The 20960-nt window shown below is 65.7% G+C and overlaps 2 protein-coding genes and 2 non-coding genes across 16 annotated transcripts; 3 read left to right on the top strand and 1 right to left on the bottom strand.

Annotated features, from left to right (window-relative positions):
* Positions 1–289: 289 nt before the first annotated feature.
* LOC138686944 (collagen alpha-1(I) chain-like) lies at positions 290–3289 on the bottom strand. The gene is made up of 4 exons (XM_069793044.1): positions 3155–3289; positions 2496–3038; positions 820–2178; positions 290–715 (listed from the first exon to the last, which is right to left on the bottom strand). The coding sequence occupies exons 1-4, from the start codon at positions 3287–3289 to the stop codon at positions 290–292; spliced, it is 2463 nt and encodes an 820-aa protein (XP_069649145.1).
* EIF4G1 (eukaryotic translation initiation factor 4 gamma 1) lies at positions 620–19589 on the top strand. Of its 13 annotated transcripts, none has more exons than XM_069792571.1 (35): positions 620–750; positions 1928–1988; positions 3357–3465; positions 3574–3660; positions 3961–3993; positions 4619–4639; positions 5201–5374; positions 5731–5830; positions 7624–7736; positions 8808–8900; positions 8988–9054; positions 9418–10311; positions 11547–11635; positions 11831–12017; positions 12296–12429; positions 12682–12819; positions 13012–13185; positions 13265–13462; positions 13730–13876; positions 13971–14207; positions 14293–14397; positions 14809–14962; positions 15070–15170; positions 15270–15372; positions 15494–15596; positions 16244–16500; positions 16595–16710; positions 16881–17053; positions 17211–17336; positions 17429–17510; positions 17744–17842; positions 17967–18101; positions 18191–18272; positions 18348–18488; positions 18604–19589. In XM_069792571.1, exons 3-35 carry the CDS (start codon positions 3391–3393, stop codon positions 18783–18785), a joined length of 4920 nt encoding a protein of 1639 aa, XP_069648672.1. In that variant the 5' UTR covers positions 620–750; positions 1928–1988; positions 3357–3390; the 3' UTR covers positions 18786–19589. The 13 variants fall into 13 exon arrangements, with proteins under 13 accessions (XP_069648672.1, XP_069648675.1, XP_069648676.1 ...); XM_069792574.1 differs by having other exon boundaries at positions 15506–15596; XM_069792575.1 differs by having other exon boundaries at positions 12700–12819.
* Positions 11681–11757, top strand: LOC138687023 (small nucleolar RNA SNORD66). The gene has a single exon (XR_011326363.1). It is a non-coding gene; the product is annotated as a small nucleolar RNA SNORD66 (small nucleolar RNA).
* LOC138687024 (small nucleolar RNA SNORD66) lies at positions 12861–12936 on the top strand. The gene has a single exon (XR_011326364.1). It is a non-coding gene; the product is annotated as a small nucleolar RNA SNORD66 (small nucleolar RNA).
* Positions 19590–20960: the final 1371 nt, after the last annotated feature.

The raw sequence follows: 20960 nt of genomic DNA on the forward strand, positions 1-20960 counted from the left end.
CATGCTGGCTGGGGTGCGCTGGGCTCTGCCCTGTCCTGTTTCTAAAACTGGCGGTGCCCCTGGGTGGGTGTGGGAGGCTGTGTCTGGATGGGTGCTGGGAGGTGGGGATGGGTGTGGGGTGCTGAGTCCCAAGGGGAGTGGGATGGGTGCGGGGGAGAGGCGAGGGGCCGTGTCCTGTGGGGTGCAGGGTGGGGGCCGTGCCCCCCGCGGGTGCGAGGTGCTGGGTGGGTCCTGGGTGGGCGCCGCTCCTGGGCGCTGGGTGGGTGCAAGTCACGGGTGAGAGCAGGTACTAATGGGTGCTGGTCCCGGGAGGGTGCCGGTGCCGGTGGGTGCGGGCCGGGGTGATGCCGGGTCCTGGGAGGGTGCCGGTGCCGGGTGGGTGCCGGGTGCGGCGGCGCGCGACGTGCTCCCGGCACGGGGCGTGCGGGGGAGGGCCGGAGCGGTGGGCGTGACGCGCCGGGAGGCGTGGCTTGGCGCGGGAGGGGGCGTTCCCCGCCCCACCCCGTCGCCGGGGCGAGCGGAAACTCCTCCCGCCCCGCCCCGCCCCGCCACGTGACAGCGGCGGCAGGGGCGCGGCGCCGGCGTCACGTGCCGCGGGCGGTGCCCAGAGCGGCTTCAGGCCCCGCCCCCGCGCGCCCCTCCCCCGCGGCGGCGCCCGGCCCCGCCCCTGCGCGCGGCGCGGCTCCGGAAATGGTCGTGCTGCGCTGCGCTGCGGCTGCGTCGGGCCGCGCGCGCTGAAGGAGACTGAAGGTAACGGGCGGGGGCGGGGCGGGCGCGCGCCGCGGGGGGGCGGGTGGGGTGGGAGGGGGGTACCGGTACCGGGCCGCGCGCCGCCGCCCCGGGCCTCGCGCCGCCGGGCCCCTCCGCGCCGCCGCCGCCGCCGTCGCCACCGCCACCACGTGGGCGCCGCCCCGCCGCCGCCGCCACCACAGCCGCCGCCGCCGCCGCCGGCCCCCTCCCTCGCCCTGCCCCGTCCACGCTCCGCTCCCCGCCGGGCCGGGCCCGGCCCGGCCCCTCCGCCCCGGTGGTCCCGCGCGGCGCCGCTCCGCGCCCACGTGCCGGCCGGTGCGCCCCGCCGCCGCGCACGTGCTCCCGCCGCTGCGCCCGCCTAGGCCTGCCGCCGCCGCCGCCGCCGCCGCCGCCGCACGTGGTGCGTGCCCCGCCGCCCCCGCCCCGCCCGCCGGTGCCGGTGAGGCCGCGGGCCATGGCGGCGGCCGGCAGTGACACGTGTCCTTGGCAGAGGCCGCCGCCGCCGCCGCGGGGGGGGGGGGGGGGAGCGGGGCCGCCGGATGCCGCACCGGGCCCCGCGCCGCGCCCCGCCGCCCCGGCCCCCCCCTCCTCCCCCGCCGCCAAGATGGTGCCGGCCCCTCGGGCCTGCCCCGCCGCCCCGGGACGGAGCCGGCAGCGCCAGCCGGCCGGGCCGCCGCCTCGGCCTGGGGGCGAGGCCGGGCTCGGGCCTGGCTGCTCCCGGGCCGCCGCCGCGGCCTGGCCCGACCCCGTCGCCGGGGCCCCCTTCTCCCCGCCTTGTCGTATGTCGTCGTTCTCCCCCCGGCCGCCCGGCGAGTCAGCCCCCGCCGCCGCGGAGCCCTGCCTCCCGCTCCCCCGGTCGGACGGGGCCTGGCTGACCCGGCCTCGGGCAGGGACCCCCCCCCGCCCCGACTGTGGGCCCGGCGCTGGCCCGCGGGCCCGGCCTCTCCCGGCGCGGGGGAGGCAGCGGCCGCGGCGGCTTCTCCTGTTGCAACCCCCTCCCCCCCCCCGGCGGTTCCCCTTCCCCCCCTCACCGGGACGGGACCCGCCTCGCCCCGGGCACCGCCGGGCCGGCTGGGGAGGGGGCAGCGCGGGGCTCGGGCTGGGCTTCTCCCCCCCACCCCCTGCCCCGGTGGGGCCCGGGCTGATCTGTCTCTCCCCCCTCCCTCCTCTCTCCAAGTCAGTCGGATGAACGGTCTCTGCAGGCCCGCTCAGCCGGCCCAGGTTTTTCCCGCGGGGGGGTGAGTATTCTGCTCGCTCCCGGTTGTGCTGGCGGTGGGGGGGCCAGGGAGGCCGGGTCTGCCCGTGCTGGGGGCTGTCGCCGGGCGTCCCCATCCCCTGTGTGACCGCCACCACCACCCCCTCCTCCTCTTTTTGGGGTGACGGGTGCCAAGGCTGAGCTAAGGTGGCCCAGGCTGCCACATCCCGGGGCTGGGGAGGGGGGGGAAGGCGTGCCGGGCTGCCCGTGCCAGGCTCTCGGTTCGCCGGTGAATAGGGGGCCGGGGGGAGCACCGAGGGGGTGCAGCCCAGCCCCTGCCACCTCCTGAAACCCCAGCAGGACCCATCTCCAGTGGGGTTGTGGCTGGGGGAACTCTGTGGTGGGGTGGCAGCCCCCCCCTCCCATGTCAGGGTGCAGCCCGGGGTGGGGGGGGGGGTCAGGGCACCCCGTGGCCCGGGGGTGCCGGTGTGGCCTGGCATTGGGGCTGGACACACACACACACACGGGGCTGGGGGCCGGCAGCGCTAACGCGTCCGGACGTCAGGTTACAGGAGGCACCACGGCTGCTCCCTCGGGGCTTGCTGGGTGCCATGGGGTGCAGGGGACCCCCGGCGGGGTGGGGGTCACCGTCTCTTCTTCCTGCCCCGGCGGCCTTTGCACTGGGGCGGGGAGAGCGGCACCAGCTGCCAAGTCCCTCCCGGGACAGCCGGGAGGGTGCCCGGGCCGCCTGGGTGCCGGCGGTGGTGGGGGGCTGCGGGCTCCCCTGGGCAGGGCAGTGGGCCGGAGCGTCAGCGGCGTGGGGTGGGGGACGACGACGCAGGAGCTGCTCCCTGCCCTCCCCGGTAGGTGTTTGTGGCGTGCACCGGGGACCCGGCGCCACCGGCAGGAACAGGTTTGGCCGGCCGGGGGAAGCGCTTAGTAGGTCAGCCGGGGTGGAGCCGGGCACGGCTGACGCCGGGTGCCGCCGGCCCACCCAGCCCCCTGGAATTGGTGGTGGCCTGGGTGCTGGCGGCAGGTCACGGGCACCGGTGCCTGCTTGTGTGGGGTGCCCAGCAGCGCTCTGCGGGGTCACCTTGGGGCAGGGGGTCAGTCCTGCCGGTGGGCACGGCTGGGTTTGGGGCACAACGGGGGGCTTTGCTCCGCAGGGTGCGGAGACCTGCCCGGGCCAGGTGGCCTGGCAGCGCTCACCCCGTCCCCGTGCCCCAGTGGGGCAGGAGGGGGTGGCTGGGTGTCTGCGCCCTGGCGTGATGCCGTCCGTGGGGCAGGGCTGGTGTCTGGCTTTACGCTGAGGGGCTGGAAACGCCACATTTTCAGGGCTGACATAGTTAGGAGACAGATGCCTGGGGTGCTGCCCGCCTCCGCCTTACGCCCGCTGTCCCTGTCCCCGCAGATAGCGAGGGGATCCTTATGCACAACCCCATGAAATGAACAAAGCTCCACAGCCCACAGGAGGAGCCCCGACAGCCCCGCACCCTGCCCCTTCTCCCGGACTGCCGCAGGTAACTGGCTCTGTCGGGGTGGGGGAGACCCAGCTTTGCCCCCCCACGCCCCCCAGTTCATGCCGGGGGGCGACGGTGCCATCTCCTTCCCTCCCTGCCTCCCTCCAGCCGACATTCCCACCTGGTCAGACGGCACCTGTGGTTTTTAACCCGGCACCGACCTCACAAATGAATACGCCTTCTCAGCCGCGCCAGGTAAGGGCTTTGCCCCGGGTTGGAGGGGGCGATGCGGGGGGATCCAGCAGCTTTCTGCCTCCTGGCCAAGTAGCCCCCACCGCCATGGTGCCCAGGGGTGCAAGGAGCCCTGTGGTGCCCGTCGGGGCTTGCGTGCCCCTGCGAGGGGGAGTGTGCCCGTGATCCGGACCACGATGGCTGCCTGGGGACCTCCTGGCCCTGGGATGAGGGGGCAGATGCCTCCAGCCGGGGATGCCCACCGAGTGACTGCTCTTCTCTCCTTCCTCCCCTGCCCCAAACCTCCCTCTTCTCCTCTCTCAGTTTCCAGCAGGGCCTCGGGCTATTCACCAGCAGGTACTAACCCGCTTCCACCACTCCGCATGCCGAGCACCCTGCCCTGACACTGCACAGAAACACCCACCCTGGGCATGAAGGGGCCAGGGAGCACGTGGGGACCCCAGAGCTGGGGGACGGGCTGGTCTGGGGAAGGTGGGGGACACCTGCTTGACTTTGAGGGGGGGGTTTCCTTGCAGTGTCTCCCCAGTTTCCTCCTTGCATGAAGCCTGCAGCATGTGGCTGTGCCTGTGCTAACCCCAGCCCAGGCTGCTGCTTCTGCCTGTGCCCTTCCTCATCCTCCTCTTCCTCTTCCTCCCCACTTTGTGGGGGTCTCCCAAGGCCCAGTGGTGCAGAGCAAGGCTCTGGACCTCCCTCAGCCCTCTTGTGTGGAGGAGCTGCTGAGGACAGGTCTGGTGATGTCCTTGGTTCTGCTGACTGGGAGCCCCTCAAACCCTTCCCTGCACTTTAGGGGTCCCTACAGGGGACCCTGGTGGATTTGGGATGTGCGCACTGGGCAAAGGGCTCCCCAGCCTCCTTGTCCCCTCCTCTGCCAGCCACCCGGCGTCCAAGCCCTGTCCCAATGCGGGTAACTCCTGTCTCTCTCTTTCCCCTTTTCCTTCTGTACGCGTGCGCTTGCTAACAGGGAGGATTCAGGTCTCTTCAGGTAACGCTTTCTCCTTGCACCGGGGTGTGTGCGCGGACCCTTTCATGCCCGCTTGCTGCTGGGCTTGAGCTGCTGCTCCCGGGGATGCTCCTGCCTGGCAAAGAAGCCGGGTCGGGATGAATGTCACGGGCCGGTGGGGGAATAGCTGGCTCCGCATACCCTGGCTGTCCGGCTCTGGCGCGGTTCAGCGCGGCGGGACTACAGGTCCCAGCATTCAATGCGAGCGCCGGGAACCGGTGTAAAGCACGCCGGGACCCGCCACCGCCGAGCTGCGTGCGGCCGTGGCCGGCTCCGGGCGCTGGAGCTGCCGGCCCCCATCGGGCTGGGAGGGGGCCGTGCCGGGCATGAGCTGGGTCGGGTGGACCCAGGCGGCCCCGCAGGTGCGTGGGGACAGGACGGTGCCGGGGTGGGGGGCAGCTCTGGGGAGCGTGGTGGGGGGCTGCATCCTGGGGGGGGGGGGGGGGCTGGTGGGTGGTGGCGTGGTGTCTCCCTGCTGCGTGCATCGGTGCTGAGTCGGGGTGCTGGCACTCTACCTGACGCCGTGCCCCATCTCTCCCCAAGCATTTCTACCAGAACAGGGCGCAGCCTCCCGCCAGCGCGTCCCGCGTGCAGAGTAACACGACGGCCCGTCCCGGCCCCCCTGCCCATGTGTATCCGGCTGCTTCCCAGGTGATGATGATACCCTCCCAGATATCCTACACACCTTCCCAAGGAGCCTATTACATTCCCGGACAGGTGAGGGCCGTGCCCTGGGCTCTGCAGGAGGGGGGGCTGGGGTGGGCACTGGTGGGGGGTGTTGCCCAGGGTTGGAGCCCAGGTCTGTTTTGGGAGGGTGGAAGGGGTCCCCCAGGCTCTCTGAGCACCCACTGATTTGAGCAGGGTGTTCCCCGCCTCTGTAGAGGGGTGGCAGGCAGCGCTGGTCCCCGTCCCCGCCAGCCCTCCGAGGTGCCTGGCGCCTGTTTTGCCTGCATCCTGCTCCCTGCCCTGGCGCTCAGCTGGTTCACAGGCAGGTTTGGGGATACATCAGTGGTTTGGGGGTACATCCATGTCCCACAGGGGAGGTAACTGACCTTTCTTCTCCCCCGTTGCAGGGTCGCTCCACGTACGTCGTCCCGACCCAACAGTACCCGGTCCAGCCCGGCGCCCCTAGTTTTTACCCTGGAGCCAGCCCCACAGAGTTCGGGACTTACGGTACAGATGGGGGGCTTGCTCTGCTCCCCGGTACTCTTCCAGCCCCAGCACTTCCCCCGTTTTTTTGCTCCCCTGCCTCTGGCCTCCCTACAGTACCCTGTGCTCAGGAGCTGAGCACAGACCCCTCTACCTTTGCCAGCTCGCTGGGGCCATCTCTGTGACTCTGTTACAGGCTGTTTTAGGGGGGCAGGGGGTGTTGCCTGTCTCCCAGCAGCACTTGAGGGCTGCGCATCGTGTCCCACCGGTCCATCCACCCCCACCCTTTTCCAAATCGGGACCGTTTAATGTTTAACTCTCCTGGCGGAGGGCTGGGGCAGACTTTATCCCCTGTTCCCCCACATTCACCGTCAAGGTGGTGAGCAGTTTTGTGCTTGCTGACCCCCCCAGCCTCGGATCCCCGCTCCCCAAGGAGCCAAGCCTGAGGTGCCAGGGCTGCTCCGTGCCTGCCCTCTCCCGGCGCTGGGAAGTGGCAGTGTGAGCAGCCCCCCCCCTTTTTCCCCCCCCTCGCATGTGGCCACCCGGGCTGTGACTATATTTAGGCTTGGTCGGTCTTGGGAGGCCCGGCAGACACAGAAATGTGAGCCGAGGCCTCCGGCCCGGCCCCGGCACGGCAGCAAAGCATAACCGGGGCAGAGATGGGCTTCTCCTGAGCCAGGTACGTGCCCGTCCTCCCTCCCTCTTGTCCTGGGGCCCAGCTGGCCCCTTGGAGGAGGGAGGTGGGCCCCAGCAGCGGCCGGCTCCTGCGCTCAGGCCAGGGCATGGCTGCTCTTTTGTGCCTGACGCTGGGGCATCCCCTGGGTGTTTCTGTGGGGTCCCGGGATGGGTTTTCCCCCTGCCTCCGCTTTGGGGCTGCAGCTGTTCCCAGGGCAGCTGGCAGCAGCGTGCCCCTTGCCCACAAGACTGGGTGGGTGGCCTGGCATGGCGTGCCCCTTGACGGGCGAGACGAGCCGGCCCTCCTGGTCCCTGGGGCTGGACAGCTCAGGGGGTCTCCCTCCCTCCCCCTGACCCATCCTGGGGTGAGAAGCCCGGCTGCTGCCCCCTCTCCCCCCTGGGCAGAGGGAGGGGTCCCTGGCTCAGGCACCAGAGCACCCTGGGGGAGTTCCAGGCTAAGCGCAGCCTGGGAGGCGCTGGAGCCAGAGGGGGCCAGGGCCCAGCTGTGCCTGTGTCCCCCCGCCCCATGCCCATATCCTCGTGGTGCCGCTCTGGGGTGATGGTTGCGGATGCCCAGGGAGGAGCGGAGCGCCTCTCAGGGGCTGTGCCAACCCTGGATGGGGTCCAGCTCTGCCTCCGGCCCCCGGCACAGCTCCCTCCTCCGGGCTGGGCTTGCCGGGGGCTCAGGCTGTGCAGGGAGCACGAGCCCCTCGGCCTGGGTGTGAATGGAGGGTGCGGACGGGGCTGCCTGGTGCCGCCCTTGGGCTGGTGCCGGCCCTGGGGAGATAAGGGTGCCGGCAGGAAGGCGGCTGCCGGTGGAGCCGGGACGCCCGTACCTGGCATGGCCGAGCGTCCCGGCCAGGCCGTCGGTGGTGTGGAGCCGGTGGGCACGGCAGGCGCCCGCAGGGCCCGGCTGGGCGTGGGGGCGGCGCGGGGACGCTCTGCTTCACAGGGAAGGAATTCGGTCAGGCCTGTCAAGCGGGTTGGGACGACCTGGGCCGGATGCGATGGGGGTTCATGGCAGAGCGGCACGGGCTCCCCAGGCTTCTGACAGACCCCTGTGTTTGGGGGATCGGGGGGTCTCCAGGACAGGCTTGAAGGATCTAGGTTGGCTGGTCTGACGCTCTCTCCTCTCCTCCCAGCGGGTGCTTATTACCCGGCACAGGGGGTGCAGCAGTTCCCAGCGGGGGTCCCTACCGCCCAGGTCATTGTGAGCCAGCAGCCGCCGATCCCCCCAAAACGAGAGCGCAAGACGGTAAGAAGCCATACACCTCCAGGCATGGGGGGGGCTCGTGTGCAGGAGGGGACGGTGCCCGCCCCGGGTACCTGTGGTGTGCAGGATGGGATGTGGTGCAGCACGCCGTGGAAGGCGGGGGCGGCACGGGGCCATGCCGCCCCCCCCCAGCTTGGGGGGGGCGCTCAGTGAGGGAACTGGGGTGCGTGACTGGTGTTGGCAACCTTGGCTGTCCCGGCGGGCAGCGTTGTGCTGAGTCACGGCTCCTGGGGGGGGTGGGGGTGCCGCGGCTGCCAACTGCTGTCTGCTCCCGGAGATGCCGGCACTCGGAGGCCTCGCGCGGGGCCTATTTATAGTGGGGAGCCGGGCGGCTGCCGGCATGGCCCCACAGCGGGGGGCAAGGGGTGCTACTGGGCCAGGGAGGGGGGATGCTGGCATTTCCTCGGCAGAGGGGCCTCGGTGCCCCTTGGGCTCTGCTCTTGCTGCCCGGGAAGCGGGTCATGTTTGGGGGTGGGGAGGGCAAGACCCCTGGCTGCACTGTGCCCCCCCCACCTGAGTCCCAGACCCATGTGTGTCCCCCACTCAATTCCCAGCAGGGTGCCCTGTGGCTCCTGCTGCACCCATGGCAGCCACAGTGAGGCTGCAGGTGTATGGGCTCGCCATGACTTTTGCGTGCCAAGGCCCGTCCCCTGTGCTGTCCCTGAGGTGGGAGGGGGTCCCCGCAGCCCCTGTGCCAGTGTAGTGATGCCTTGGGATGCCCTGACCCCTGGAGACATGCACTGGCTTGGGGACACGGTGCTGGCTCCGACTGCCTGGCATGATGGCTTGCAAGGCTCGCCGTGCCCCATGCTGTCCCTGTCCACTGGGCATTGGGACAGGCCGGTGTCTGTGGGGCACTGTGCCCCGTGGGGAGAGGAGGTGGCACCTGTGGGTCCCCAGGCTGCACGTGGCCAGGGCAGGCACAGTGCTGAATGAGCCTCTCGGAGAAGGGGGTGTTGTGCGGGTGTGGGGCCCAGGGAAAGGGGGTGGCCCATGTGCTTTTTCCCCAACCCCGCTGACAGCTTCCCCTTCTCTGCCCTGACCTGGGGACAGATCCGGATACGAGACCCCAACCAAGGCGGCAAGGACATCACTGAAGAAATCATGTCCGGAGCAAGGACCTCATCCACCCCCACCCCTCCACAGGTAAGGGGACCCACCCCGCTGACTCCCTGACTGGGGCAGCGGGATGTGCACGGGCCCTGCTGAAGTCCCTCTTTGCCTCCCCCCCAGGCTGGAAGCGGTTTGGAGCCCCAGGCCAACGGAGAGACCCCCCATGTAGCAGTTATTGTCCGGCCAGGTAAGTGCCCGTGCTGGGGGTGGGTGTGCCAGCCAGCAAGGCTGCTGCCAGGCTCCATGTTGTTGGCACTGCGGGGTGCGAGATGCCAGCCCTGCCATTACTCTGTTCACCTGGGGCTTGTGGGGTCAAACGCATTCCCTGCATACCTGGTGACTGGTGCCCCCACGTTGGGTCCAGGAGAGTTTATGGGGGCTGTCTGCTCACCCCAGCTGTCCCCTGGAGGACCCCTGTCGTCCCGGTCACCCGTTTGTGATGGGGATTGGCACATCTGTCCCTATTCCTCCTGCAGATGGAGGGGTCTGGGGGGGATGCAGGGTGAGCGAGTGATTGGAGAGCTCCCCATTAATGCCGCCCACCTTGCAGATGACCGCCCGAAGCCGGCGCTGGTGGTGAGCAAGCCCGTCTCCCTGGAGCCCAGCAAGTCGGCGTCCCCGTCACCTCCCCCTCCCCTCATCCCCGAGGTGGAGCCTGTGGTGCTCTCGGCCGTGACGCTGGTGCCAATGGAGCCCCCCGTGGATGCGGACACTAAAGTGGAGCTGGGCGAGGCGCCGCCCGACCCTCACAAGACGTTTAGCGCCATCACTACAGTGCCAGGGGCTGCGGAGCTGCCCCTCGTGCCCGCACCAGATATGGACACGGTGGCTGCGGAGGAGGAGGAGGAGGAGGAGGAGGTCGCCATTCCCCTCCCGGAGCCCACCCCGCAGGCACCCGTGCCCCCTGAGGTGCCGCCGGTGCCCGTTGTCCCCCCGATGCCAGCCGTGCCCCCGGTGCCGGCCGCGCCGTCGCCGCCGCCTGTTGTACCACAGGCCCCCGAAGCGCCCGCCAAACCCGTCTCCCCCAGCCCCCCGCCGCCCCGGGAAGAGCCCTGCCCTGAGCCGGCTGCCGAGCCTGCTGCTGAGGCCAACGGGGTCTTAGAGGAGGTGCCCGAGCCGGTTCCTGAGGTGCCCGTGTGCCAGCCGGTGCCGGTGCCTGCGCTGGTGCCCGCGCCCGCCCTGGACTCCCCCATCGCCCAGCCCGAAGAGCTGCCCCTGCCCAACGGGGTGGAGGGCACTGGCAAAGCAGAGCCGAGTGAGGAGCAGCCCGAGTCAGATGTCAGCCCCATCTCGGAGCCTGAGGAACCGGCCCAGCCCAGCACTCCTGCCTCCCCCCCGGCAGAGGAGGAGGAGGAAGAGGAGAGCGAAGGCCCGGGTGAGGCCCAGGAGCGGAGCTCAAGCCCGGCCCCTGCCCCTTCGCAGACCTCGGAGGCGACCGCGCAAGGTTGGGGATGCTGGCCTGGGGCGTGCGGGGCCGTGGGGTGCCCCAGGGTGGGTGTTAGGTAACGTGGGGGGGTCACCTGGGTGCGGTGTGAGGCATGGCATATGGGGAGGGTATTGGAGAGGGGCATGGGGTTAGGTGACCAAGGACATGAGGGTATGGGGTGCTGGGGGGGACAAGGTGCCTGCGGATGGCAAGATGGGAAGAGATGTCTGGGGAATGCATCTGTATGCAGGAGTATGGCGTGGGTATAGAGGAGTGTATGTGTCGGGGTGGCCTGCGTCATGGGGAATGGGGTGCCATGAGGGAAGTGTATTTTATGTGATGCCTTATGTGGGGGTGTAGGGTAGGTGAGTTGGGGTTGTATCTGAGGGCTGTCCCCAGCTGTCTGGGGACACGGGGAGGTGCAGGGTGGAGGGGTGGCAGGGGAGATGTGGAGCTGTGGGGCTGTAGCTGTGTGGGGCACCCTGTGTAGGGGTATGCAAGTACATAGGCATGCCTGGGGAAAGTGGGGTGCCCTGGGGATGTGCTGGGGCAAAGATATGTCTTTTTTTTTTTTTTTTTTTTTTAAGCACCCTGCACAGGAGTGTGGGGGTTACATAGGGGTACCGTGGGAGGGTAGGGAAGATGGGTACACAGTATGTGTTCATACTGAGCACCCTGTGCAGGGATACAGGGGGCTATAGGAGGGTGACCTGGGGCCAGTTGTGCTTCTGGGGAGCACCTCTGTATGGGGTGGTGTATAGGGGTGCCAGGGAGGGGAGCATAAGTGGGGGCAGAGGTGTGTGTGGGGATGTCCCCATAAGGGCTGCCCTGCAGAGGGGTGTGGGTGTCTGCAGCGATTCTCCTACAAGGAGGATGGAGAGCGCTGTGCTAGGAAAGAGGTGTGGATGGGGTGCTTCTGAGAGGCACAGGGTAAACTGGGGTGCAGCAGACAGATGGGGAGAGGTGTGAGGTGTGTATGGGATGTACTCTCAGGTGCACGCTTAGGGAGCGGGCTGCCTTGATGGGCTGTGTGTAGGATCCGCAGGGCTGCAGATGTCCAGGTGGGTACACGGCATCGCTGGGGAGGGGGGCTGTGCTGGGGTGGCAGGACCACATCCCCATGGCTCCCCATGGCCCCATCCTGAAGCTCGCTTGGTGTTATTGGGGCCTCGCTGGTGATCCTGGAGCTGCTGTCAGGGTATGCGGGGGACTGGGAGGGTTCCTGTCCTTCACCTCCCTGCCTCTCCTCCCAGTCGCCATGTCGGTGCCAAAGAAGAAGCGAAGGATGAAGGAGCTGAACAAGAAGGAGGCAGTAGGCGATTTGCTGGATGCCTTTAAAGAGGTGAGTGTCCTAGGGGTGTCCGGGGGTCACCCTGTGTCCCGTCTCCTCCTGTGATGAACTCTGCTTTGTGCCATCGTGTCTGGGCCACTGATGCTTCGTGATGGTAATGAGGATCTGAGGGGGGGGCGGATGCCTGGGTGGAGGGGGCAGGACTAGGCTCACAGGGTGACTGCTGTTCTGTCCCTCCCGATGCAGTCTCAGATCAGTGACAGTGCCTCGGAGGCGGAGAACAAGCCCCCCGCGTCCACCCCTGCCCGCGAAGCAGAGGACGCAGCCCCCACCCGTCCACAGGAAGAGTCTGAGGAGACGTGGGAGGAGAAGGAGGACAAGCTGGCCCCAGAGAAGAGCAAGGCTGCTGACCAGAAGTACCGCTACAAGGAAGGTGAGCCATGCCTTGGCCCAGGCCTCCGCTGGGAGCCACCACCTCTGGACCCAGCAGTGGGGAGGGTGGGGGTGGCATGGCCCGGCTGTCCTAAACCTCACACTCTCCTCCCATCTTGTCCCCAAGCCTGGCACAGGGTGGGGGACAGAGGTCCCAGGGCGAGGGTCCTGTCTACCTCCCACCTTGCTGGTCCCCGTGTGGGCCCGGACCTGCCACAACTCAGGGTGGAGGATACAGGACAGGCCACATCAGGGTCTCCCTCTTGCCCCCCACTGCAGAGCAATGGAAGCCGTTGAACCCTGAGGAGAAGAAGCGATATGACCGTGAGTTCCTGCTGGGTTTCCAGTTCATCTTTGCCAGCATGCAGAAACCCGAGGGACTGCCCCAGATTACAGATGTGGTGCTGGACAAGGTCGGTGCGGCCCTGGAAATTGGGGGAGTGTGGGTGGTGCCTGGGTGGGAGTCTGGCTCCTCTTTGTGCCTTGTCAAGGCAGGGCAGGGACTTACCTGCTGTGCTTGGGGTCCTGTTGCAGCATCTGCAACGAGCCTTGAGCCTGGGGTTGGTGTGGGGGGGCACCTCTGGGGCCTTTTTTCCAGTTCCTTGTCCCGGCGCTGAGGCTGGGGGATGGATCCATCCCGCTCCTCTGCCCCCGGGCATCCTCAGCCCTGTGTACCTTCGCAGGCCAACAAGACCCCACTGCGGGCACTTGACCCTATCCGCCTCAGTGGCATGAACTGCAGCCCTGACTTCACTCCCTCTTTCGCCAACCTTGGCCGGCCCGTCATGGGCAACCGGGGCCTGGTGAGTATCTCCTCACTTCACCCACACCGTACCTGTCTGCCTCTCTGTGATGATCAAGCCTTCGAGCCGCTGTGTCTGGGCCACTGATGTCCGTGATGGAGCTGAGGATCTGAGCAAGGCAGATGGGGACACCCCAGGAGCCAGCTTGGCTGGTCCCAGAGCAAAGGGCTGAGTTTCTTCTCCCCATGTCAGCCCTCAGGGTTGGGTCCTCGCCGCTCCCAGCAGAGCCAGAGGAAGGAGCCCCGCAAAATCATTGCCACTGTGTCCCTCAATGAGGATGTCAAGTTGAACAAGGCCGAGAAGGCCTGGAAACCCAGCAGCAAGCGTGCTTCCGAGGAGGAAGATCCTGAGAACATCAAGACGCAGGTGGGAGCTGGGGCAGGTGGGCGGTGAAAGGGCAGCAGGGGGACATGCCTGGCTCTTGCTGACCCTGCTGTCCTTGCAGGAACTGCTCCGCCGTGTCCGCAGCATCCTCAACAAGCTGACGCCCCAGATGTTCCAGCAGCTGATGAAGCAGGTGATGGAGTTGTCCATCGACACGGAGGAGCGGCTCAAGGGTGTCATCGACCTCGTCTTCGAGAAGGCCATCTCGGAGCCAAACTTCTCTGTTGCCTATGCTAACATGTGCCGTTGCCTTATGGGGGTGAGCAGGAGCTGGGGAGGGTCTCCCACTGAGCTGGCAGGGTTTTGTTCGGGGGCCTCAGCTGAGCTCAGCAGGGTGCAGGTCCTTCTGTGTGGGGTGGCAAAACTGGGGTGTATGGATGGAGGACCAAGTCCAGAGTCTTAGCAGGGTATCACAAAGGTGTAGGGCGGCTTTTATGTGGTTTGAGCAGTGCCTGGGCCTTAGCTGGCCAGCTTTTGGGGAAGACACAACTCATGCTCTTTGCCTGGGTTGTACCTCTCACTGCAGCTCAAAGTGCCCACAACAGACAAGCCCACGGTGACTGTGAACTTCCGCAAGCTGCTGCTAAACCGCTGCCAGAAGGAGTTTGAGAAGGACAAAGACGATGATGAGATCTTTGAGAAGCGGCAGAAGGAGATGGATGATGCCAGTGCTGTGAGTTGGGGTGGGAGGCTGCAGCTGAGGGCTGGCATGGGTGCTCTCGGGGCAGCTCTGGACTCTGACCTGCCCTGTTGTGCCCTCCCTGCAGCCTGAGGAGAAGGCACGCATGAAGGATGAGCTGGAGGAGGCGCGGGACAAGGCCCGCCGGCGATCCCTGGGCAACATCAAGTTCATCGGAGAGCTCTTCAAACTGAAGATGTTGACGGAGGCCATCATGCACGACTGTGTGGTGAAGCTGCTCAAAAACCATGATGAGGAGTCTCTTGAGTGCCTTTGCCGCCTGCTTACCACCATTGGCAAGGACTTGGACTTTGAGAAGGCCAAGGTATCCCTTGCCCTGCCCTGCCTTGCCTTGCCCTGCCCTTGCCTTTGGGAGGGATGTGACTGACCGTGACTCTGTCCCTCTATAGCCCAGGATGGACCAGTACTTCAATCAGATGGAGAAGATCATCAAAGAGAAGAAGACATCATCCCGAATCCGTTTCATGTTGCAGGATGTGATCGACCTCAGACGGGTAAGGCATGTGGCCTGCTATTGCCTGGGGACTGTCCTCTGTCCCCTGCTTGGTCCCATGGAGCTGCTGGTCTGTGTCCTCTGAGTGCCAGCAGTCCGTGTGTCTCTGGGAGGGGAGAGATGGGTATGTAAGCTGTGGCCAGCCCCAGAGACACCATGCTAGCCCCCAGCCCTTGGTTAGCATGGTAGTGATAGTGGGCACACAGTAAATGGCGGCTGTTTAATGCAGGGGGGCTCTGGAAACTGAGCCCTTTTGTGCCAAAAGCTGCCACAGCACACAGGGAGCTGTGATGGCTGAGGCAGGAGACCGGCCTGAGGCTTTGAGGGTGGGATGGCTGGGAAGGGGGAATGCCTCAGCCTCCATCCTCCAGTCAGCTCAGTGCCCTCTTCCCTCCTTCCCTGCCCTCTGCAGAATAGCTGGGTGCCGCGGCGAGGAGACCAGGGCCCCAAAACCATAGACCAGATCCACAAGGAAGCAGAGATGGAGGAGCATCGGGAACACATCAAAGTGCAGCAGCTCATGTCGAAGGACAAGAGGAGAGGACCCCCCGGGCCATCCTCCAGCAGTGAGTACCCAGGCTCGGGGGCACCTGAGGCTGCCAGGAGTGGGTTGCTCCCACTGGGCACTGCTTGAGGCTGGACTATGCCTTATGTCTGTCTCCCTTGTGCCCAGGTGGGCGCGGGAGCCTGGTTGCAGATGATGGCTGGAACACGGTGCCCATCAGCAAGGGCAACCGGCCCATTGACACCAGCAGGCTAACAAAGATCACCAAGGTGAGGCTTGGGGTGCAGTGTGGGCAGCTGAGCCAACTGCCTGGCCCAGATCCTGCCTTGGTGTGGGGTTCAGATCTGACTCTGTCTCTCTACCTGCAGCCTGGATCCATTGACTCCAACAACCAGCTCTTTGCACCAGGTGGGCGGCTGAGCTGGGGCAAAGGCAGCAGCGGAGGGTCTGGCGCGAAGCCTGCAGATTCAGGTAGGCAGTGTGGGGCTGGCTGGGCGCTGTTGGATGAGGTGGGAGGGGGGGATCCTTCCCCCAGTGGTTCCTGTACCCGGGGAGGTGCCGAACTCTGAGACTCCCCTCTTTTCACGCCCAGCATCTGATTCAGGGCGGCCAGCCACAAGCACCTTGAACCGCTTCTCAGCACTCCAGCAGTCGACCCCTGCCGAGAGCCTGGAGTCCCGCCGCGTGGTGCAGAGGTGAGGGGCCAGCCTTGCCTTGGTGTGTGCGTGTGTTGGTCTGCAGCCAGGGAGGAGCCCTCTGAATCGGGCAGTGGTTGGTCAATATGTAGGCAAACGTATGGCGTCTGGGCTGGAATAATCCCCTGTGGCAGGGTGGAGCTCAGAGTTGGTAGTGAGTCCTTGCAGGAAAGAAGGCTGACCCCACCCTGGGCTTCCTCCCCATTGTTCGGCAGTTGGGGGACCACACCTGGGTGCTGGGTCCAACCTGGGGGTCCTGGGACCAGATGGACATTGGTGGGCTGGAGGGAGTCCCATGGAGGCTGAGGCACGAGGTCCCCAGGGAGAGTTGGAGTTGGGTTTGTTCAGGAGAAGAAGAAAACAATGGGGAACTCGCCACAGTCTGCAGCAGGGGGAAGGTGTGGGCAGCATGGGGCCAGGCTCTGCTCAGCCGTGCCAAGGGACAGACTGAAAGGCAAAGGACATGAGTTGGAATAGGGGAGAAACAGGGAAAAATGTTTTCCCCTGAGGGTGGTCAAGTGCTAGAAGAGACCCTGGAAAGGGCTGGGATTGGAGTGAGACAACCTTGCCTCGCAGAACTCTGCAGTCTGGGGTCAGGGAGAGTGGCGATGGGGTCTTCATACTGTGTCTGTCCTTCTCCCACCCAGGAGCAGCTCCAGCCGTGACAGGTCAGAGAAGGCTGGGGACAGAGGGGACCGGGAGTCACGTTCGGAGAAGGGCAGCGACCGCCTGGAGCGTCCTGACCGGGGCGAGCGGGCAGACAGGAACAGATCTGCCCTCACCAAGAGGAGTTTCAGCAAAGAGACAGAGGACAGGAGCCGAGAACGGGAGAAGCAGGGTGGCCCCGAGGCCGTGCGCAAGGCTGCTAGCATGACAGAGGAACGGGACAGGAGCCGAGAGACCAGTGAGCTGGGGAGAAGCGGTGTCCTGGGGGTCTGGCTGCAGCCTGGGGCTCTGCCTGTCCCAGGTGGTGCCTGATCCTTGCTCTCTCCTCGCAGTTAAGCAAGAGCCAGCACCTCCCGCAGCATCCCCCAAGCCTGCGCTGTCGGAAGAGGAGCTGGAGAAGAAATCCAAGGCGATCATAGAGGAATACCTGCACATCAATGACATGAAGGTGAGGAGGGGGTGGCCAGGCACAGCTCCATATGACCCCTGTAACACACCATCCGCTTCCCTGGGCGGTAGTAGTGTTGGGCAGGGTGCCGGCAGTGCCTGAATGAGGAAGGTGGGGGGGAGCCACAGCTGGCTCTGGGGCAGTACTGACCCCCGCCTTTTTCCCCGCAGGAGGCCCTGCAGTGCGTGCAGGAGCTGGGCAGCCCCTCCTCGCTCTACATCTTTGTGCAGAACGGCATCGAGTCCACGCTGGAGAGGAGCACCATCTCCCGCGAGCACATGGGGGTCCTACTGTGCCAGCTGGTGAAGGCGGGCACACTCTCCAAGGAGCAGTACTACAAAGGGTGAGGGGCTGGGGCAGCCTGGCCCTGACCTGATATTTGCCTGGCTTTGAATTTGGCCTTGCCTTGAGCAGGGCTCATCACTTGAGGCCTCCTGAGGTCCCTCCCAGCCGAGGGCATGGGGGCTGCTGGATCCCAACGGCCCCCCTCTGCCCTGCAGGCTGCGGGAGATCCTGGAGATCGCGGAAGACATGGAGATTGACATCCCGCACATATGGCTATACCTGGCTGAGCTCATCACCCCCATCCTGCAAGAGGAAGGTATCCCCATGGAGGAGCTGTTCAGGTGAGGGCTGTGCCCCTCCGCGGGGCTGCCACAGGGTCCCATGGGGGGCTCCTGGGGGCAGGTAGCTCAACCAGGTCTCTTGTGCCCCACAGGGAGATAACGAAGCCCCTGTTGCCTATTGGGAAGGCCACCACGCTGCTGGTTGAGGTGCTGGGCTTGTTATGCAAGGGCATGGTAAGTGCATGGGGCTTGCGTAGCTGCTTACTGCCGCCTCCAGGACTGGCAGCCTGTTTGGGGGGGGGCAGCTTGCCATGCGGGGACTGAGCCCCTCTGCCACCAGAGGGGACGGCAGGGGGCATCCCTTGCTGTGTCTGGGTCATGGGGGTGGCATGGTCAAGCTGTGGTATCCCCCCTCCTGGAGATGGAGGGCACGGGGTGCTGGTGTTGACTGTCTGTCTGGCCTGCAGAGCCAGAAGACTGCAGGCAAGCTGTGGCGGGATGGGGGCCTGAGCTGGAAGGAATTCCTGCCTGAGGACCAGGATGTCAACAAATTTGTCACAGAGCAGGTGGGAGCTCAGCATTGGCGAGGGGCAGAGACGGGCCGTGGGGCAACCCTCGGTGGTCCTGCTGCCAGGAGCGTGGTGTTCCCCCATGCTGCCTTTAACAGCTTGTCTCTGCCTGCTCCCCCAGAAATTGGAGTACACGATGGGGGACAGCTCAGACACACCAAGCCGCAAGGAGCTGACCTCAGAGGAGCTGTGCAAGCAATTGGACAAACTGTTGAAGGAGAACCCGAACAACCAAAGAATATATGACTGGATCGAGGTGAGGGTGTGGGCGCAGCGCCCACGGGTCTGGGGCCTCCCTCCTGACTCCCTCCCCACCTCACAGCCCCTCTACCCTCCTTCCTCCAGGCCAACCTGAGCGAGCAGCAGGTCTCGTCCAACACATTTATCAGGGCCCTGATGACATCCGTGTGCCACTCGGCCATTGTCTGTGAGTACAAGGGTGAGGCGGGGGGGGGTGTCCCCCTGCCCATGCTGCCCCCCTCTCACGCCCTGTCTCCTGCAGTCGAGAACCCCTACCGCCTGGACGCCCTGGTCATCCGCAACCAAGCCAAGCTGCTGCAGAAGTACCTGCGGGATGAGCAGAAGGAGCTCCAGGCGCTCTACGCCCTGCAAGCCTTGGTGGTGAAGTTGGACCAGCCTCCCAGTGAGTGTTGCGGGACGGGTGGGCCGAGGAGGGGGGGTGGCAGCCATGTCCCCACCCCAGCAGGGTGGCTGGTGGCTGGGCAATGGCAGGGGCCCCGCTTTGTCCTCTCCCCTAGACCTGCTGCGGATGTTCTTTGACGCCCTCTACGACGAGGATGTCATCAAGGAGGAGGCTTTCTACAAGTGGGAGTCCAGCAAGGACCCAGCCGAGCAGCAGGGCAAAGGGGTGGCTCTCAAATCGGTGACAGCCTTTTTCACCTGGCTCCGGGAAGCCGAGGATGAGTCGGACAACAACTGAGCAACCGTGAGGAGGAGGAAGTGGGGAGAGAGAGCGGGGCACCCTGGGGAGTGATTCCATCCCCTCCCGCCCCCGGCCCCCCTGGACTTGCTGATGCCAGGGCCGAGGGACCTGCTGTGCCCCCCACAGCCCCCCTCTTTCTTTTCAGTTCTCCTCCTCTCCCTCCTCCCCCTGTCCCAGTTCTGTTTGCAAGGCCTGTACTAGTTTGTCACGATGATAATAAACGGATGCTGATGGAGGCGGCTGTTGCCGTGGGTCCCCTCAGGGCCCCTCCTCTCCCCCCTCCCAGCACAGGCACACCGGGTCTCCAGGAGCGGGGCAGAGCACCCCCAGACTCATGTCATGGGGAGGGGGGATGGGATGGGGACATATCTCTCCCCTCCTCTCCCCCCTCCTCTTCTTCCTCCCCACTTCTTGCTGAAATATAGAGAGATTATATATATATAAACTTATTAAATTTGGTTTGGGGACAGGAGCGTGATTTCTCCCCCTCCCCTGTCCTCTCTCTATTCCTCCATCACTGCCTGGACCCCCCCTCTATGGTTTTTTATTTTAAATATAAATCATTCCCCCCCAGCTCCTGCTCTGACACCTGGGGAGGGTGCCGGGGAGGAGGGGGGGTGACCCCTTCTCTCTGGGCCAGGCTGAGTCCCCGTCCCCCCTCAAAGCCCCCATCCTCCTCCCAAACGTTTAAGGCCACAATTGGGCAAGCGACGGGGCGGCCCCCCATCCGCGTCCCCTGTATTTATAGAGCGCCGGATGTGACGAGCCGCACGTGTAATTATTAAAACAAGGATTCAATTACTGGTCACGTGAATTTGTAAATAATTTTTTTTTTTTGCTTTTTTTTTTCTTTATGGAGTATTTAATTGAAGATTTAAAGGCATCTTTTCACCTTAAAACTGGAAATAAAAGAACATTGCTAAATAATGCCCCGTGTGCCGCTGTTGCCGCCCCTTATCCCATGTCCTTTGCGCCTGGGCTGGCGTGGGGTGCCAGCCTAGAGCCCAGGCAGGGGCCAGCCCTCCCCTGGCACCCCAAGGCAGATGGTAGGTAGCCCTCCACCCCTGGGCTGGGAGGGTGGCAAGGGGGTCAGATGTGCCTCCAGCCAGGCCCTCTGGGCCCCCCCTCGCCAGCTCTGCCTGGCCCAGAGTGTCCTGTGGGGGAGTGTGCAGCCCTGCCAGCACCCTGGCTACGGAGCAGAGCCCCAACATCCCCAAATGTTCCTTTTCCCACGGGCACAGAAGTGGCAGGACCTGTGTGGTCTCCTCGGGCTCTGCCTTGGGGCAGGAGATATGGGCCGGGCTCCCCCCCCACACCTTCTCTTTTAGGGGGGGATTTTTCTCTTGGCACCCTCCTGCCTTGTCTTGCAGGTGGGGTGGAGGTTGGGTGAGGCTGAGCTGCCCCTGGCCCTGCCTGGGTCTCCGATGGGGTGTCCCTGTTGGGGACGGAGGCTGGTCCCCCTCAGGGCTGGTCTGGTCTTTGGTGCTTTGGGCTGACTCTTGCTGAGTCACCCTGGCCATGGCCCAGAGGGTACAGAATAATTAACCAGAGGCTGTTCCCCAGATTAGAGGCTGATCTGTCTGAGCTGCAGCCCTGGCAGCGCTAATGCTGGGAAGCAGTTGGCAGGGAATGGCCGGCAGGGCCTGTTGGGGGGGGGACTGGCCAGGAGCTCCCCCTGCCCTGGAGTAAGTGAGTAAAGAGGAGGGAGGCCCTTTAGGCTGCTCTGGTAGTCTGCTTGCCAAGGGGGAGGGTGGCACCCTGGCAGTGCCCTTCTGTGCCAGGGAAAAGGTTCTGCAGTGTTAATTGCCATCATTAGGTTTCAGAAGGAACAGACAGCTTTGGCTGCAAGTTAACGCCTCAGCCTGGCATCAGCGCTGGCCTGGATCTTCTGCAAGGGAGGTCGCTGTGGTGCTGTCAGAGGTGATGTCCTAAAGCCTGCACCCTCCTGCCCCAAACCCAGCTCCGGCGAGGCGGGACCCCCAGCCCCATGTCAGGGGCTGTAGCTTCACTCCAGCAGCAGCACCCCCTCTGTGGGGGTGGGGGAGGCAGGGCCTGAGCCCCCCTTTGGTGGGCAGGCCTGGGGCCGTGTTGCTGGAGGGTCCCTGCCCCTTGTCCCCCTGAGGGGCTCGCTCGGGGCCCCCAGCGCCGGGCCGTGCCCCTGCCTGGGGGGGG

This window comes from Haliaeetus albicilla, chromosome 9 (genome assembly GCF_947461875.1).
Source record: "Haliaeetus albicilla chromosome 9, bHalAlb1.1, whole genome shotgun sequence".
NCBI classification, from domain to species: Eukaryota; Metazoa; Chordata; class Aves; order Accipitriformes; family Accipitridae; genus Haliaeetus; species Haliaeetus albicilla.

Bases quoted from the DNA above. Each gene is read 5' to 3' on its own strand.
- LOC138686944 (XM_069793044.1), bottom strand. From the start codon at position 3,289: ATGTCAGCCCTGAAAATGTGGCGTTTCCAGCCCCTCAGCGTAAAGCCA. The intron at 3,039-3,154 runs GTGAGCGCTGCC...CCCTGCCCCAAG, and splicing joins CACTGGGGCACGGGGACGGG to GTGACCCCGCAGAGCGCTGC. The intron at 716-819 runs GTACCGGTACCC...GGCCCGACGCAG, and splicing joins GGGCGGCGGCGCGCGGCCCG to CCGCAGCGCAGCGCAGCACG.
- EIF4G1 (XM_069792571.1), top strand. From the start codon at position 3,391: ATGAACAAAGCTCCACAGCCCACAGGAGGAGCCCCGACAGCCCCGCAC. The intron at 10,312-11,546 runs GTTGGGGATGCT...CTCTCCTCCCAG, and splicing joins CTCGGAGGCGACCGCGCAAG to TCGCCATGTCGGTGCCAAAG. The intron at 12,430-12,681 runs GTCGGTGCGGCC...GGGCATCCTCAG, and splicing joins CAGATGTGGTGCTGGACAAG to CCCTGTGTACCTTCGCAGGC.